Here is a 15548-nt window from a genome sequence, read left to right as displayed (position 1 = left end):
GACACACAGTTTTCTGAAGGAGGAATTTCTCCACCATAATCCAAAATGATGGAGTTAAATAGACTTCTCTCTGTGACGCTTAAAACGCCCAGCAGCAAAGTGTACTTCCCGATATCCCGGGAAATCTTTATTAAAATTATTCTGTAAGTATTCTTGCAATTGCTGTGGAGAGTGACACCTAAGGCTGCAATGACTCGTCAACGTCAAGGATTACATTTAAGTGTTGGTTAACTTGGTTAGTGTCAAAACGTTGAAATGTACACATGAAATCATGGGGACTCCTGCTGCCTTTTCAATTACCGATCAGCACAAGCCCTCCAAGCTGACTCATTCTCAAACACTGTCTTCACAAATTGATGAGTGAATGTAGTAAATGAATAAATTAATGTCAAACCTCGACTCTTTCTTGGATAGTATAATTAAAGCTTAAATACAGTTAAAGCTTGAAATGTATTTTTCATTCATAGACATCATGTTTGGATATTTCATGGCGATTATGTTTGAATAAAAATTTTAAAAGTTCTGTTCAGATCTGTTTATTATTGAATGGTATACTAAAATATAATATAATTAATATAATAATTAATTTAGATAATAATCTAATTATTTGGAGCCTTTTCCAGAAGTGCTTTTTTTGAAGCAGCAATAACTAACCATATATTGAATTTAGTTTATCTCAATTAAACTCAAATGCTGGCATAAGGAAACCTCTAAATTTTGAGTAATTTATCTGCTTTACAAAATAAAGTCAACACTCGATCTGACATCCCTTCCTAATCTTTCCTTGGTGTGTCTTTTTTTTTCCTGTTCTCTAATAACAACCTTATTACATACTTGACTCTAAATGTATAACCACTGGCACCCTAGTGTGAGGTTGTTGCCACAGGAAACAGATTTAAAAATTATAATTCTAATAATGCAAAATGTATCTAGTGCTGATTAACTCAGTCACCATTATGTGGACTCATGTGACAACGGCTTCATAAGTCATGCACTAGACCTCTAAGTGAGTGAATTACTATTTGTTTACCCACAATCCAATTTAGTTATATTCAAAACATTCAAGGTTGTAATTTGCTCGGAGCAGCCTTAGCAGCTGTTTACCTTCCTCACGCCTCAGGCAAACAATAACAGGAATGTAGATTAATACACACTCCACGTTAGGGAGACAGACCAAACATAAGGCAGGTTGGTCAGCGTGTCCACCTAGTCCTTTAGCCGTAGCACGGTGCATGTCCAACATTGTGGGGTGCTTTTTGGTGAGAATGTTTAATAGTGAATCCTCTTGCATCCTGGTGAGAGTAGAGGACTGTATGCTGCTGCCGCACTGCTTGTGTTTTCCACCGCTGCTTTCTCAAACCCAGCATAGTCTGTCTCAACCAGTATCCATCATTCATATTCGCCCACTCGTTATCCCAGAGATGTCGCTTAGCATTTGGAGAAAGGATTAGTTAGGATGTGTGTGTGTGTGATTGTGTACGCGGAGTAGTCAGTGACATTCAGTAAATATCAACTGCTTACGTTGTATACCAAAATATCATAGTGTGCGTAATTTGTTTGTAACTGCTACAAATGAAAGGCATTAGATTGTAACGTGATAATGATGGTTGGAGAGTGATGTCCCATATTTTTTTTTTAATTCAGACCATTTTTGTACATATTTGTGCAAAAAGAAACAACAGAGCGTGTCTACACTCTATTTAGGAAAGCAGATAACATGCACAAGTGGTATGCATGCTTCTTCATTGCCCTGTGCACAATTATTGTATTGTTTTTAGTGTGGATAACTGCAAATGGGCTTTATTGATTGCCATCATTCAGACTGATCAACCCTACCAAGCGTCAAGGAGGAACACAGACAGCACAGATTTTGCCCTCAGGTCTTGTTGCTTGCTGTATCGTGCTTACTGACAGACTGTGTTTGTCTGTACATACGGCGATGTGAAGTGCTCCAGGGTGTGAAACCTCAAATATGATTATGACACCAACAACAGGAAATTGTATTATAAAGGAAGAAATGTTTTGCCTGGGAAAAGGACAAGTAGGGGAAAGCAGTTCAAGCTGTTCTGTCTTAGTCAACATTGATACTCTCCACTAGACGGCCGCTAGTGGGTGTATCGGAGTGGACAAGCGAGAAGGAAAGGCCGTGTTTTGTGGAAACCGGGTCTTCAAGGTCCAGCAAGGAAGAGAAATGAATGTGTGTGAGCAAAGGCGGAAGGTGAAAAGGAAGTGAGGAAGGAAAATCTGGAGACGTAGCCATGCAGGTTGCATTGTTACGGACAGTGAAATGCAATAGTGCTGAGGAAACAAGACTCCAAATGAAAACAAATGTCCCTGTACAAACTGACAAACATGCACAGCGAATGTAAACACATTCACATAGATGCACACAGACGCACATTTATACAATAAACAGTGACAGACTATTCTTTACCTCACGTTTCGTTCTCACTCACCTGTAAATTTTATCTACTTTATCTGAATTGAATCCTCCACATACAGTGTATCCTTAACAGCACCACAGTGACAGGGCAGCATTTGTATTGGGTTTTATTGCCTCTCACCGTGGCTTCTGTATTTTTTGTTTTGGTTTTTTTTCATTTTTTTATTTTTTATTTTTTGCCATCAGATACCTGAAGGACAAGCAGCCCCTGTCTCTGTACGATTTCTACCATGAGCTGCAGCACAGTGAGCTTCGGGGAGAATTTAGAAAGATAACCCTTCAAAATTCAATTGTCATCGAATGAGTTTTCCGCCCAGTGAGGCCTTGCTGAGACGAGGGATGACAGAGTAAAGAGAGGAAACAAATGAGGGAGGGGAGGGAGAGGAAGATGAGGGGAGAAAGGAATGGGGAAGACAGCGAGGCTACCACCTCACTCAGCTGTTTCCTAACTGCAATCCTCATAAAACTAATAATCTCAGCCATGAAGAGGATAATTACATTGAACACAATCAAATAAAATGTGTTTCTTGCCACCAATAAAACTCTGCCTCAAGTTACAGTTTGTTTTTATCAGTTTGTATTTACCGGTTTGGTGTGAGCAAATTGACAGCTGACACTTGTAGGCAAACATTTTGACTATGAACGCACAATAAAACTCTTAATTATGTTCTTCAAATGCTGAGGGTCATTATTTGTCATTAATTTGTCTTTATGTTATGATGTTAGTGGAGCTGCAGCTTCCACCACATTGAGAATGCACTTTTTATTTTTGCTCTAGAAGGTGTGTTATGCCTCCGTCTTCTTTTTAAATCAGGCATTTCACGGTGCAGTCTAGATTATGGCTAATAATCTGTACCGTAAATGAGCTGTTGCTGTAAATTTGATTTCATCAACATGTTGAACTAAGAGCTGACACACACACAGAAAACACCTGCTTGAAGCTTGGTGGGAAGCAAACACTTTTTTTTTCTTAATTATACTGATCACGTCTTCTGCTCACTTACAGAGTAATCACCTACCAAATAAGAGCTGAAATGTGTTTGGATATTATGAGGCTAGACATATGGCAAATTAGCAAACAAAATAACTGTGGCTGTATTCTGTGTTTTATCAGGTGCAGGTGATGTCGTGGAGTGTGGGTTTAGGTGGCAGGATGACAGTTGCCAAGCTCCTCCTTCCCTTCCTCATTCTCCACTCCTTCTGTGAAGGTGAGTCACCCTGATAATAAAGAATGAATATGTATAAGTTCATGAACACTAGACTTTCATTTTTTATTTTTTTTCCCCCAGTGGAAAAATATTGAGTCAAAGGTTTTTAATGCTGCATAAGTTATACAGTGAGCACAAATTCCTGCTATATTGCAGCCATTTAAACCTAATTTACAACAGTGTGTCGTCTCCACTGCAAAACATGGAGAAAAGTGGTTTTACTTAGCTGTTTGTGAATATGTAAAACGCTGTGAAACCCAAGTTGTATAACTCAAAGGGGTTGCGATCAGTCAAACTTCCTTCAGCAAAGAATTTGCATCAGCGTGTGACCATAATTCTACCATTGTTAGTAAAATTAAGGATTAAATGTGTTTTTTCTACTTTTTATCAGTGGATTGTTGAAGTATGAATAGACTCTAGGCTACAGTAATTGAAGATTATATTTGATAGCTGGATTTCAAAGAATTTCTCTTAGTTCTTTATTAACTGCCTGAAGAGATTTCAGTTTCTTACCATCTACACAATAAATCCATTACCTTCCATCTTCTTGACTTGACAATTTATCTCATTCTTTTTCTTTTTACGTTTGCTACCCTTTTTTATGATCTCCACATTACAGTCCAGGCCTAAGAACTACTTAAAAACATTTGCCTCTTTGCTGGGTGTTATTCCGTGAGGGCTTGAGTGAGACGTATATAGTAAGAGAGAGATTCGATGTTGTGGAAAGTCACAGTAAGGGTCTCGCAGTGACAGGCAGGAGACACCTCCAATCACACAGAGCGCTGAAGCAGCGGGGAAAGTTATTAAGTGACTGCCACAACCTCTTTCCATCAAGCACAATGAGTTTATCAAGGCTTGCTTTCTTTCTCTGGAGTCCTGCAGCCTCTCACCTCTCAGTCTCACTTAACACCTTGTGTGTCTTAATGTTACCACTTGTTTCTTGTTCACTCCGTCCCTTCCTAAGACATTAGCACTCTGTCCTTGCGTTTCTCTTGACTCTAACATTCTTAAACCAGGAAATTGGTTTGATGATACTCACAGTGATCTTTTCGAGCTGTAATTTCCCTGTGTTCAAACATTCAAGCTTGACATAGTTTCTTTTATAATGAAGCCACAGGTATGAACAGCTTATTAACCCTCCCCACTTTACATCTCGTTAAGCACCCTCCATGCTCATTGGGTTTAAGAGCCATACAGGAAAGCCAGAGATGAGCATCTTTCGCACAGATAGACACACGGCAGAATGAAACACTCCTACTTTCAAAGTACTTTCACATTATCAAGCACTCCAACTTCAAACAGGTTGGCCCCACCCATACTCACTTGAGTGTCTCTGGTGTATCGCCAAGCTCAGGTGATCAAAGACCATCAGCCCTGTTCCCTGATCTTTCTAAAAAAAAACACACAAAAAAAAAAAAACAGCTTGTATTGCACCGCCTTCTGACACCACAGATCCCTGCCCAACCCTTTCACAGACCCTTTTAAAAAGAATGGTATTATTATGATGGAAGGTTATTCCCTACGACAGAGAAATCAATATGACTGACTTAAACATTTGTCTTGAAAATTTAGAGGAACATGGTCAGGTTTATATTTTTACCCCCCTGTGTGTGACTGAGATAGATTTCACATACACTTACAGGGGTAAATTAATGATAAAAGGTAAAACTAAAATTGAAATTGAAACAAATACAAATATTGAAAACAGTAAAATAAAGCCTACAAAGTGGTAGGTGATTAAATTTTAGCAAAAGGTGGACAAAAAGTGACCCAGTGCCATTGGAAGCCATGCATCACATGTTCAAAACCTTTGTCATTATTTCTTTAATGCTATTTTTGTTGTCCAAAGAATGCTGTCCAAGCATGTTATTTCTTTTTTTTTTGGTAGAGTCTAATCTGACTTTTATATTTTTGAAGCTTGTGACTCATGATTTTGCACCATGCATCCTCTGCATGAATTTGCTCTCATGTTGTCTTCCATTTATTGGAGCCTTGAATAATGAGAAATAACATCCAGACAGGTAAAAGCATTTTAACCTAATTCTAACTCCAAAGCTTCCTAACACACTAAAGAGAAGAGAAAAGAAGAGATTAAAGAGTGGATTTCTACAGGACTTATAGAACAGAGCAGATAGTTGTTTCTTAACTTAGGATTAGTCACTTTCCATAAAAAAAAGCTGAAAGATATTAACCTATTTTACATTACAATATCTGCATTACATTAAAAGGTGCACAGGCTGCGATTAGCTATGCATCAGCTGGAACTGCAGACAAAAGTAAAATCAATGGGGACCTATTATGGGTTTCCTTATGTTCAGTCATAATGTTATACTGTGAGATAATCATATTAAACATATGTTAAAGTTTAGGCTCCAGACGTCTCCAACTTTTCCAACTTTTTTTCCATACTCTGCTGTTCTGCTGTTTGCAGAATATTCTAATGCACCCCAAGTTATGCAGTTTGTCCCTTTTAGTGTTAAACTTGCATGCCTGGTTTGAAATTTCTGCCTTTATATGGTTTTCAACATGTTGGACTCATCCCCACATATCGTGCACTGTATAGTCATTCATACTGCTTAATGTTTAATAAATATACTTCAGAACGAGTGGACGTTCATTGTTGGGGAAGCAAGACCAAACCCATCTTCTCTGCACAAGTGGTGTAGAAAGACTTTTCAGTACCATGGTCACTCGACATTATGTGTGTGGACATAAAAAAGGAAAATCAAATGAATATCTGTCCTTTCTCTTCTTCACAGGCTCCAACCAGCCACCACGCTTCCTGAACTACTTTTTCTCAACCTACCTACTCATCTACGAAGACACGCCCATTGGTGAGTCTCTTAGACGTCACATTGTTGTTATGTGATGTGTCTACATGGTGTACAGAAAGTACACTAAAGCTGTCTTTGCTTTGTCAACTTCTTTGCTCTACAAGATGTTTTCGCTCTCTCTTCGTGTCCCCTGAATACAAACCGTGAAAGAAAACAAGTGAAGAGAGATGCCTTAGCGAACACTGACAGTGATGGCAGTGGCAGTGGTTCTCTGTCAGGATGCGTGTGTGTGTTTCTATGCTTGGTGTGTTTGTCTTTGTGATGAGAAAAAAACTAGATTCTGATTGTCTGGGTGATTCTCCATAATATACAGCTGATACCAAGGATGCTTTGGATATTTCTGACCCTGGAGTTGAGTTTGTCCAGATTTGGTTTCTCCATGTTATCTCCAAGCTTTCTGTTGTTGTGTTTCAATGTTGGTTTGGGGCTATTGGGGGTTATATGGTATAAGTGCCAGATACCAGGTTGTGGATGATTCCACCTGGATCTCTTATTCCTCCTCTTATTTATTTTATTTTTCTTTGTCATATTTGTCGGTTGGAGTGATTGACAGGGCAATTTGAAGATGTCTGGCTTTTCATCGTCTCTGAGGGTGTCGGTGGAATGGAATTAAAATCCTTTTTATTGGATTGATTTTCTAGGATTTCTAGTATATATATATATAACACAAGACCTTTACTCTTTGCCAGTCCATCAACACTCCTAGTCTGAGTCCTTCGAGTGTTTGCATTTGTCTACACACTTTCTATCCGTGGTTACATGCCACAGACATAGACTGCCCATCATTTTATCCTTTTTGATATTATTTCTGGGGTCATGGCAGTTCAAGTACCAAGCCTACATCATAATCATCACTATCTTTCATCCTTAAACATCATCATCATCATCATCTTAGTTGAACGTTTTATGCTGCAGCGAGGAAAAGTTACGGTTTCCAGACAGACCCCACAGTAAATCATCATTATCATGACCTCAAACACCATCGCCCTCATAGTTGCCTGTTTTGGTATGTTTGTGTAGCGCAACAAAGTAGGTTCTGGCAGAAGGCCATCTCTTCATAAAGTCAGTTGGTGTTCTCAGCATTGAAGGGCATGGATGTGTTGGTGGGTGGCATCGCTGATTTCCCTAACCACTTTGTTCAGGTTGCCCTCTGGCCATGAATCAGTGTCCTCTCCTAAGGCAGCTGGGCTTCGGTCCAACACTGCCTTCCACTGGCTCAGAGAGCTGCCAGTCATGTCCTTGGCCCGGTCTCTAATGGCTTCTTCAGTGGTGTGATTGTGAGGGCGGACCGAGTGATCAGACAGTGACAATTTGTCAAGATTATTGTTTATTAGCTCAGCAGATGTCCTCATCTAGGAGGCCCTGCAATTCATAAACACACGAACACCCACAGACAAACAACCGTCTGAGTCAAATGTGTTGTGTGAGTAGAGGATGGAACATACTCCGGTGAAGTATCAGGGTCTATTCAGCACGGACACCCACACGTTTCTTCACCCACAAATGTTCAAGACAATTTATCATGCAGCACACTGGCTTAATAGAGTAGCCCAGCAGCAATTTCAGCGCTGACATCGCCCCTACTCTTGATTTGAATAAAGGGACAGAATAAAAAATACATATTTTCCTATCTCAAGGTTCTGTGCAAAGAATAAAGAATAGTTAAATGGGGTTTCATAGCACAATGGAGGTGGTTTAATCGTATTCAAAATTTCAGACGTTCCTCTGTACTTCATTAGGCCATTATTTTACCACAAATTTGATGAACACAAATGAGCACCTGTCTGGCTGACTGGAAGCCAAACTGCACGACTTGTGCTCAATGATCAGGTTTCCACAGCCACTCTGATTGGTCACATTCAGTTACCATGGCGGCTGTTGGGCTAAGTCTCGGTAATGATGTAACGGCATATGGCTCATGTAGGTAGGTGAGGTGAGACGACACCAAGAACAACTTTTTGCGATAACTGCCTGGTTGACATGTACACAACTGGGCCATTGATACTGTATAATAGAAAGGAGCAAAGCACATCGTCCTCAAGTAAAATAGGTCTATATACATGTGCACACACTGGACATTTGGACTTGTCCAGGCAGAAGATCAGTGGCTTCAGTGACTTGGCCTCTGAGCCAGTCGCGTCGGCTCTGTACAGCAGGCACATTATTTATCAGGTAGATGAGGGAACGCATCCAAACATGGATATTTGATCTGAGACTGAACCTACTCTTCTCACCCTCCCATCAGCGTGAGGTTTGGTTTAGGAGTTGCCACAGCTGTGTGCTGTGGGGCATGTTTAACACAAAGGGAAATGGCTGACTAACTCAGTGTGACCTCACGCTGCTGACATATTGAGTTTACTGTGTTTTAGCAGCCAGTCCTATACAGCGTCTGTTGTTTTCTTAATGCAAGTAAACACTGCACCCCGAGTTTAAATGAACGCAATATTAGAACACGTATATAAAAAGTAGTGCTCTACAGTATTTTCTATACATTTAAAGTCAACGTTCAGGCTGGTTTGGTCAAATTTCAACCAATTGTTACGTTTAATCCTTTATCAATATGAATGTGTTTATTGCAATATATAAAATGGAAACACTCAAGTGCCTCAGAGTATTACTTAAATACGATAAATGTATTGTCATCACAAAAAAATAGCATATATAGTTATGAAATCTATTCATGAGCTTAGGATAGTTAGAGAGTAATTAAAGAAAATCTATTTCCAGGCCGATATTTATGTGTTCTAGCATCACAACGGCAGCATTTACCACAATTTTGTTTTGCTGTGCCACAAATATTCTTTTAATGCCTGCCAGTGTTTTAAAATGCTCTGATCCCTCATAACCCTGTCAAATAATTTAAAATTGCACGTAAGCATCAGACCTATCCAGGTGACATGAAAAGAAGAGAAACTACCACTTTATCTAAATGACATGTCATGTTTTTTTTTTAATTATTATTTTGGAACCTCCATCTATTTATGCACATGTCTGTGTATTCACTTTGGACTACGTGTGTGTCAGTTTAATGTGAGTTTACATACCTGTGTTTATATCTCATGGCTTTTTGTCACATCCAGGCTGATCATTCACACTGGGCGGGGGCAGAGAAGCTGATATTTAAATGCAGTGGCAGATAACAGTGTGTGTTGTGTCAGGAAATGGGATGTGTAATTAGACTGAGAGAACACTTTGATTAAACGCTCTCATCTTCTAATCCACTTTGCCCTGATTCGGCAGATTAAGCTCTCTACTGAGTAATTAACTTGTGGAAACACAACATTTGTTGAAAATAAGAAACTTCCACACTCTGCTGGGAAGGTTTATGTGTGTCTTGTAATTTATGTCGCGCACATGTCGTGTGATTAAATTTGGTTCAAGTTAACATTATTACATCATATCTTTATTTATATACATTATGTACATACATTATTGTGTACCATCTGATCCAATTCTTTTTGCTCCGGAGAGAGGATTTCGATGAAGGAACGACCTGAAGATCTTTTTATGAAACAGAGATTTGATTCTTGATTTGATCATGACCAGACGCTACAATGGAAAGAAAAACTACTGAAGAATCCTGAATAGAAATTTATGGGAAAAGCCTGTAATGCAGCAGTGGGTATATGTGTGACAGATGTCATGTCCATCCCGTCAAGAAGCCAAACATCTGTTTCATAATAGCCATCAACCCAATTATGATTAACAGTTTCACCTTTGTGGTGTGAGGAGCAGGAGCGCTTTGAAACTAGATATAAAGATGGAGAAACAATTTCACTCATCCTGAGAGAGGGATTGAAGCCCAGTGTGGCTCCAGCTCTGGTCAGTTTGGCAGTATGTGACTTCACATGACTTCTGGCTAATTCAAAAATGTAATGAGCAGGTAACCAGCTAGAAACTTGTGGCCACTTTGTGTGACAGGTGGGTTAAATCACAATTTAAGTAATTAGTTTAAGTAACTTTAAGTAAAATGTTCATTCCCCGTACAGTTGTCATGAATGCAGAAATTAGATATAGAGACCAAAAGTGTTGTTTGAGGAGGTCTACGGGGCTTGATTTGCTTTTGGAGCCAGGCTCAGGTGGAGAACTTGCAGTTGTTGGCGTGTCTGCATTGTATTCATCTTTCAGCTTGTTGACTTAGTGTATCCATAACTTGATTTGGCGTGCTTTGTTTCTGGAATGACGAGGGAAATAACGTTGTGTCATGATTTTATTTATTGCATTTATCAGATGTGACTCTGGTCTGGTGCATCTGGTTTTTATGTCTCATTGTCCATTGAAAAGTATTGCGTTGCTCCCCATCCATTTAGATTAGAGCTTCGTCTTCCTCAATCTGAAACAAACCAACAAAATGGCTGTTGAGAACTGAGAGTAGCTTGTAATGGCTTTGTCATCACTCATTGTAGCTTAAAAAACAAAACAAAGAGACATTACAAAATCCTATGTGTTTCATAATTGTTAAATTAGACTTCCAAAGAAGCAAAGCATGAGTTCAAATACACATTTTCACATTACTTTGCTATATTTTCTTAAGTATATATCTTTACTTCCCCTCAATGAATCAGTGGTGATTGATTATTCAGCCTTGTCTTCATTTCGGTTTTGTATCAGTGATGTCAGCAGGAGTACGTACCAGTACTAAAATATAGTAAAAACCAAAAAGTAAAATACCAGCCTCCTGTCCGGACCTCTTCCCTCTCTGTATTTATGCTCTCCTCTGCTCCATCCCATTCTTCTACTGCCACAGTAAATACCTTGCACTTTTAATTAGCTCTGTGGCATTCCCAGTTCAATAATAATTAAAGAGCAAGAAGTAGCCCCAAGGAACAACTTATTAACGTCTTCCCCTAAGCGTGTAGATAATGTCCGTGGCCTCTCCCCAGCCAATTCCCTACTGTCAGCTGCCCAGCACACTCTACATTAACTATGGCTTGTCAACACTCTCAGGACAGGCTCTCTTTTTCAGTTATCTGACTCAGTATATTGCCCATGTTAGCTTGTCTGCATCCATAAACAAAGCGCTGTTCATAATTATTGATGCCGATAGCAGATGAATGCCGCTGAGGTGTAAGTGCTTATTTGTCTTGATTGGACCAGAGATTATAAAGCAGCGCAGACAACTTTATGTTTTGAATTAGTTACAGAGACTTTGCAATTTTCATAATTATGATAAGATATTAATCAATATCTTCTAAGAATGGAAACTGCTACCCTTTTGTTAAAGTTTGTTTGGAAGATCACTTGCGCTTTTCTTCTAGTTTAAGTGAACAATTTCATGTTTCTATAAAATAATATATTGCATGCATGATTCCCAGTGATCTATATATTTATACCTGTGAAAAATGTGACAGTTTGTGTATATATAAGATGAATGATGAAACTATGACAGGAAACGTAATGTTGCGTTCATATTTGTAATTTGTCTTATTCTCAAAGAAGTGAAACTCAGAAAAAGAGAGGAAGTGGCCATTGTTACTTCACGTTTGACCCGTTGAGCATCAGGTGCAAGTCCACTTGAACTCTGAGGTGATCGAGAGTTTAAGTTCAAAGGTTGAGGTCAACGCACTATAACCATACCATGCACAAAGTCCAAAATCCACATTTTAAATATGAGCTTCAGTTGCATCATGAGACATGCTTTATCAGTCCTCTGTGATCCTCATTAAAAATGGTCTAAAAAAAATAAACCTATCTCTCAATGAAAGCAGTTCATCAGAACCTTGAATCCCTAGATGGACAATAAGGTGAATCTGGACAGATATGGAATATGACTGATATATGATGTAAACAATTACAAGAAAAATACGGATGCTGCTTCAAGGATTTTCTCTCATACAGGGGTTTTGTGTTAGATATTGGGAAACCCGTATTGGATCCCCTGTTTGTGACACCTGGCTAGAGCTCAGAGTCCTTTGCTCGGCTTTTTTTTTTCTTTGCTGCTGATCAAATAATTGCCCAGACCATTACCTGCTTGGAGAGAAAAACCTTGTTACCTGGCTGACACCGAAAATCACTTACTGAGACCCAGGCAGAGGATATACACACTCTTTGACTCTGAACCTAATATATTTAAGATTAAAGGAATTTTCTTTCGCTTTCTTAAAATATCATTTTGGTGTCCCTCATTTGAAGTCTAGCTATTCTTTCTTTCATGCACATTTTCATCCATGAGGAGCTCTCATATATAAAATGGATGTGCGAATATACACTGAGATTATGACTCAGAGCTATGAGATGCATACTTGGCTATCGTAAGTATCTCACAATGTTAAGGCCCAGAGTTTGGGATTTAGGAAGATATGGGATCATTTTTGTTTTTAATGTTTTTATAAATTTATAATGGCATTAAAATAAGAGGTGGTATTTAAAGGAGCTCGCTAGAACTGACAAACCCGACCAGACATGTTCCAGAGATGGCCTTTTTATGTTTTTATCAAGGGATTAATTTGGTTGTAATCTGCAAGGTCACCACTAAACGCCACTAAATCCTTCACAGTGGATCTTTAATTAGACAGCTGTGGTAAAGGACAACAGACAGCCAATATGTAAATAAATTAGGGCTTAAACTACATGGCAATCATCTACCGCCTACCAACTGCTCCTCTGAAACATGAAAGAAATAGTTTATTTCTACATCTGTGAGTGGTTATTATAATTAGATTATAAGAAAGATACAAAATATATTATAGTTGGTTCTTTAAATAAATTAAATGTCAAGGTTATTTTTTGAGATTGCAGAAAACTATATTCTTTCACTTAGTCACACATTTGTTTCAGTGAAAATCTTCCAGGTACCAATGTGTCAAAAAACAATTAAAGGTCAGTCACATTTTGGACATTTAAACTTGAGACGACCAAATTTAAAACATTCAAAGGAGGAGAGTGACGTGCTCTCAAGGTTTCAATCAGCCTGATAGCTTGAAACTGAATTCAGGCCTCTTTCCTTCTGCTAAGTGTCGTATGTGTTTTTTTTTTTCATTAGAAAGAGCATAGTCCGAATGAGAAAAAAAAAAACGCTTATTTTATTATTTAATTATTTTTTTGACATTTTCAATGTCATGTTCGAATGACCTCATCGCACTAGCAGAGCATCTTCCAGAGGTCTGGAACAAATCCAAGAATATCTGGCCTGTTCGTTGCCTCCACCGACCAGATAATCTAGGTAGAGAGCATTAAAAGAAAATAAAGTAAGATGAGCAGCGATTCAATGAAAGGGTAATTAGGTAACTGTCAGGAAAAACAACAAGGGGACAGCTCTTTGGAAAGTTTCTTGAGTGTTCTGGGGATGTTGGCTGGCATCCAGCACTGTCTCTGTCTGTCACTGACTGCAACGGTCTGACTCCTGGATGGTGTGTTTACACTCCTAGACCACATTTAGCTAAACTGCATTTCAAAGTGTGTGTCCTTTCTGCATCTCTGGCAACTGCTGTTGTATCTGTCAGTGTTTCTAAGTTTGTGTTGGTGGATGTTGGCCGATACTGTCTGCATATCTGGCTGTGAATGTGTGTCTCTTTTTTTTCCTTAAATCCAATCTACCAGCTGCAGACTTTAAGTATTGCTCCAAGTTGGTGTTTAAACTACCAGATCTCAACAGGGGATGAATCCCTACATGACTGGGAGAGATTCTTGATGGCTGAAAGTTTTTCCTCACCCCATGGAGATTCCTCACCTACTTCAGTTTGGGAAGGGGGTACCACTTGATCTTTTTACTTGGTGTGACAGCTTGCTGTGGTCATTGGGCTGTTGCACTCACTCCCACAGCATTGGCTTTGCAATAATGCCAGCAGACTGCGATCCATGAGGGACCTCTGTTTTGGTTTAGTCAATCATCTCTTATCTTTCCCCTGTGGTATCTGGCTTCCCCCCTTCTTCCCCCAGGAAATAATGGGGTCCATGGTTCAGCGGTGTCTGCAAACACACCATCCATCATGACGCTGTGCTGCGTTGCACTATATTGTCTGCATTTACCCAACACGTGATAGGTTAGTGTTATTAAGGCCCATGCAAACACTCTGGCCTGCTACAAGCTCTGAGCATCCTGAACATACTCATTTACAAATTTCATCACTGTTCACTTATCTCGTTTTCTTCCTCGCCTTTCATTCTTGCTTTTCTGCTTGCACGGCATTTTGTTTCATACCCAGTCTTAACTTACAAGTGGCGTGATGGAGTGTCAACAGAATTATGTGTATACTTCCAAAGCACATCAAAATTGCTTCACTTGTCTAAAAATCCCTGCATGTATCTCACGGTGAACCCCACAGCCTTAGTCAACTCTTTGCAAGAGAGCTTTGATCCTGACACTTTGTACTGTTTGGTGCAAAAAATAAGTGGTTCTCTCTCTCAGCTGTTAAAAATGGTAAAAAGCAAAGGTTTTGGCTTGTGAGAAGTGATCTCTAGAACCTTAAAAACAAACCACAGAAGTATTTTTTTTCTTGTTCAACCTGCAGGTAAATGAGATCTGTTTCTTGAATCTGATCTTTAGAAGAGTGCGTCCTCATTATTTGCACGTGATCAGATCAGATTGGTGATGTGTTCACACATCACCAGACTGTTTGCGTGGGTAATTGTTGTAACGACAGCATTATTAACTGCGTTGCTAATCTGGTGGTGTGACTTTCCAACAACGATACACGTGAAATGGAAACCTCCCTCCAAAGTGCCAGCAGACTATTTATCTTGGCGTCTGTCCACGAACTGTTGTTCTCCATGGTGTCCTGTAGCCCTCTGCTAGTAGCTGCAGGGGTTATGCTCAGTACTTCTGTCAGTCTGGATGTTTACGTGGTTGTGTTACTTTGCAAGTGGCGCGATAGATATTTCTAAATCAAATAAATCCAAGAAGAACACGTTTAGATCGGAATTTTGTGGTTGTGGTTCATTTGTTGCTTTAGTGTAAGTGTAAAGGCTGTAGTGGACGTGAAGGATAATAAGTCCCTATTGTGGGTGCTTTGATATATTTTCAACACACAGTAGGCTATGCCTTTCTCAGATGGGTTAACAGTCCCTTTAACTCCAATAACCAAATGGATCGCCGGTTAAAGCATGCGTTTTTTGAATTACTGT

General features: G+C 39.3%; 1 protein-coding gene across 4 annotated transcripts in view; it reads left to right on the top strand.

The window, feature by feature from the left end:
- Positions 1-15548, top strand: part of cdh23 (cadherin-related 23) — a 156389-nt gene that overhangs the window by 9577 nt on the left and 131264 nt on the right. For all 4 annotated transcript variants that reach the window (XM_047602291.1, XM_047602292.1, XM_047602290.1 and 1 more), the window contains exons 2-3: positions 3558-3651; positions 6411-6485. In XM_047602291.1, coding sequence (XP_047458247.1) covers positions 3567-3651; positions 6411-6485 — 160 coding nt within the window. In that variant the 5' untranslated portion in view covers positions 3558-3566. The remainder of the gene's footprint in view (positions 1-3557; positions 3652-6410; positions 6486-15548) is intronic.

The sequence above is a fragment of the Mugil cephalus genome, chromosome 13 (genome assembly GCF_022458985.1).
Source record: "Mugil cephalus isolate CIBA_MC_2020 chromosome 13, CIBA_Mcephalus_1.1, whole genome shotgun sequence".
NCBI classification, from domain to species: domain Eukaryota; kingdom Metazoa; phylum Chordata; class Actinopteri; order Mugiliformes; family Mugilidae; genus Mugil; species Mugil cephalus.
The sequence above is the reverse complement of the archived record's forward strand: the minus strand, read 5'-3'. Positions and strand labels throughout refer to the sequence as shown.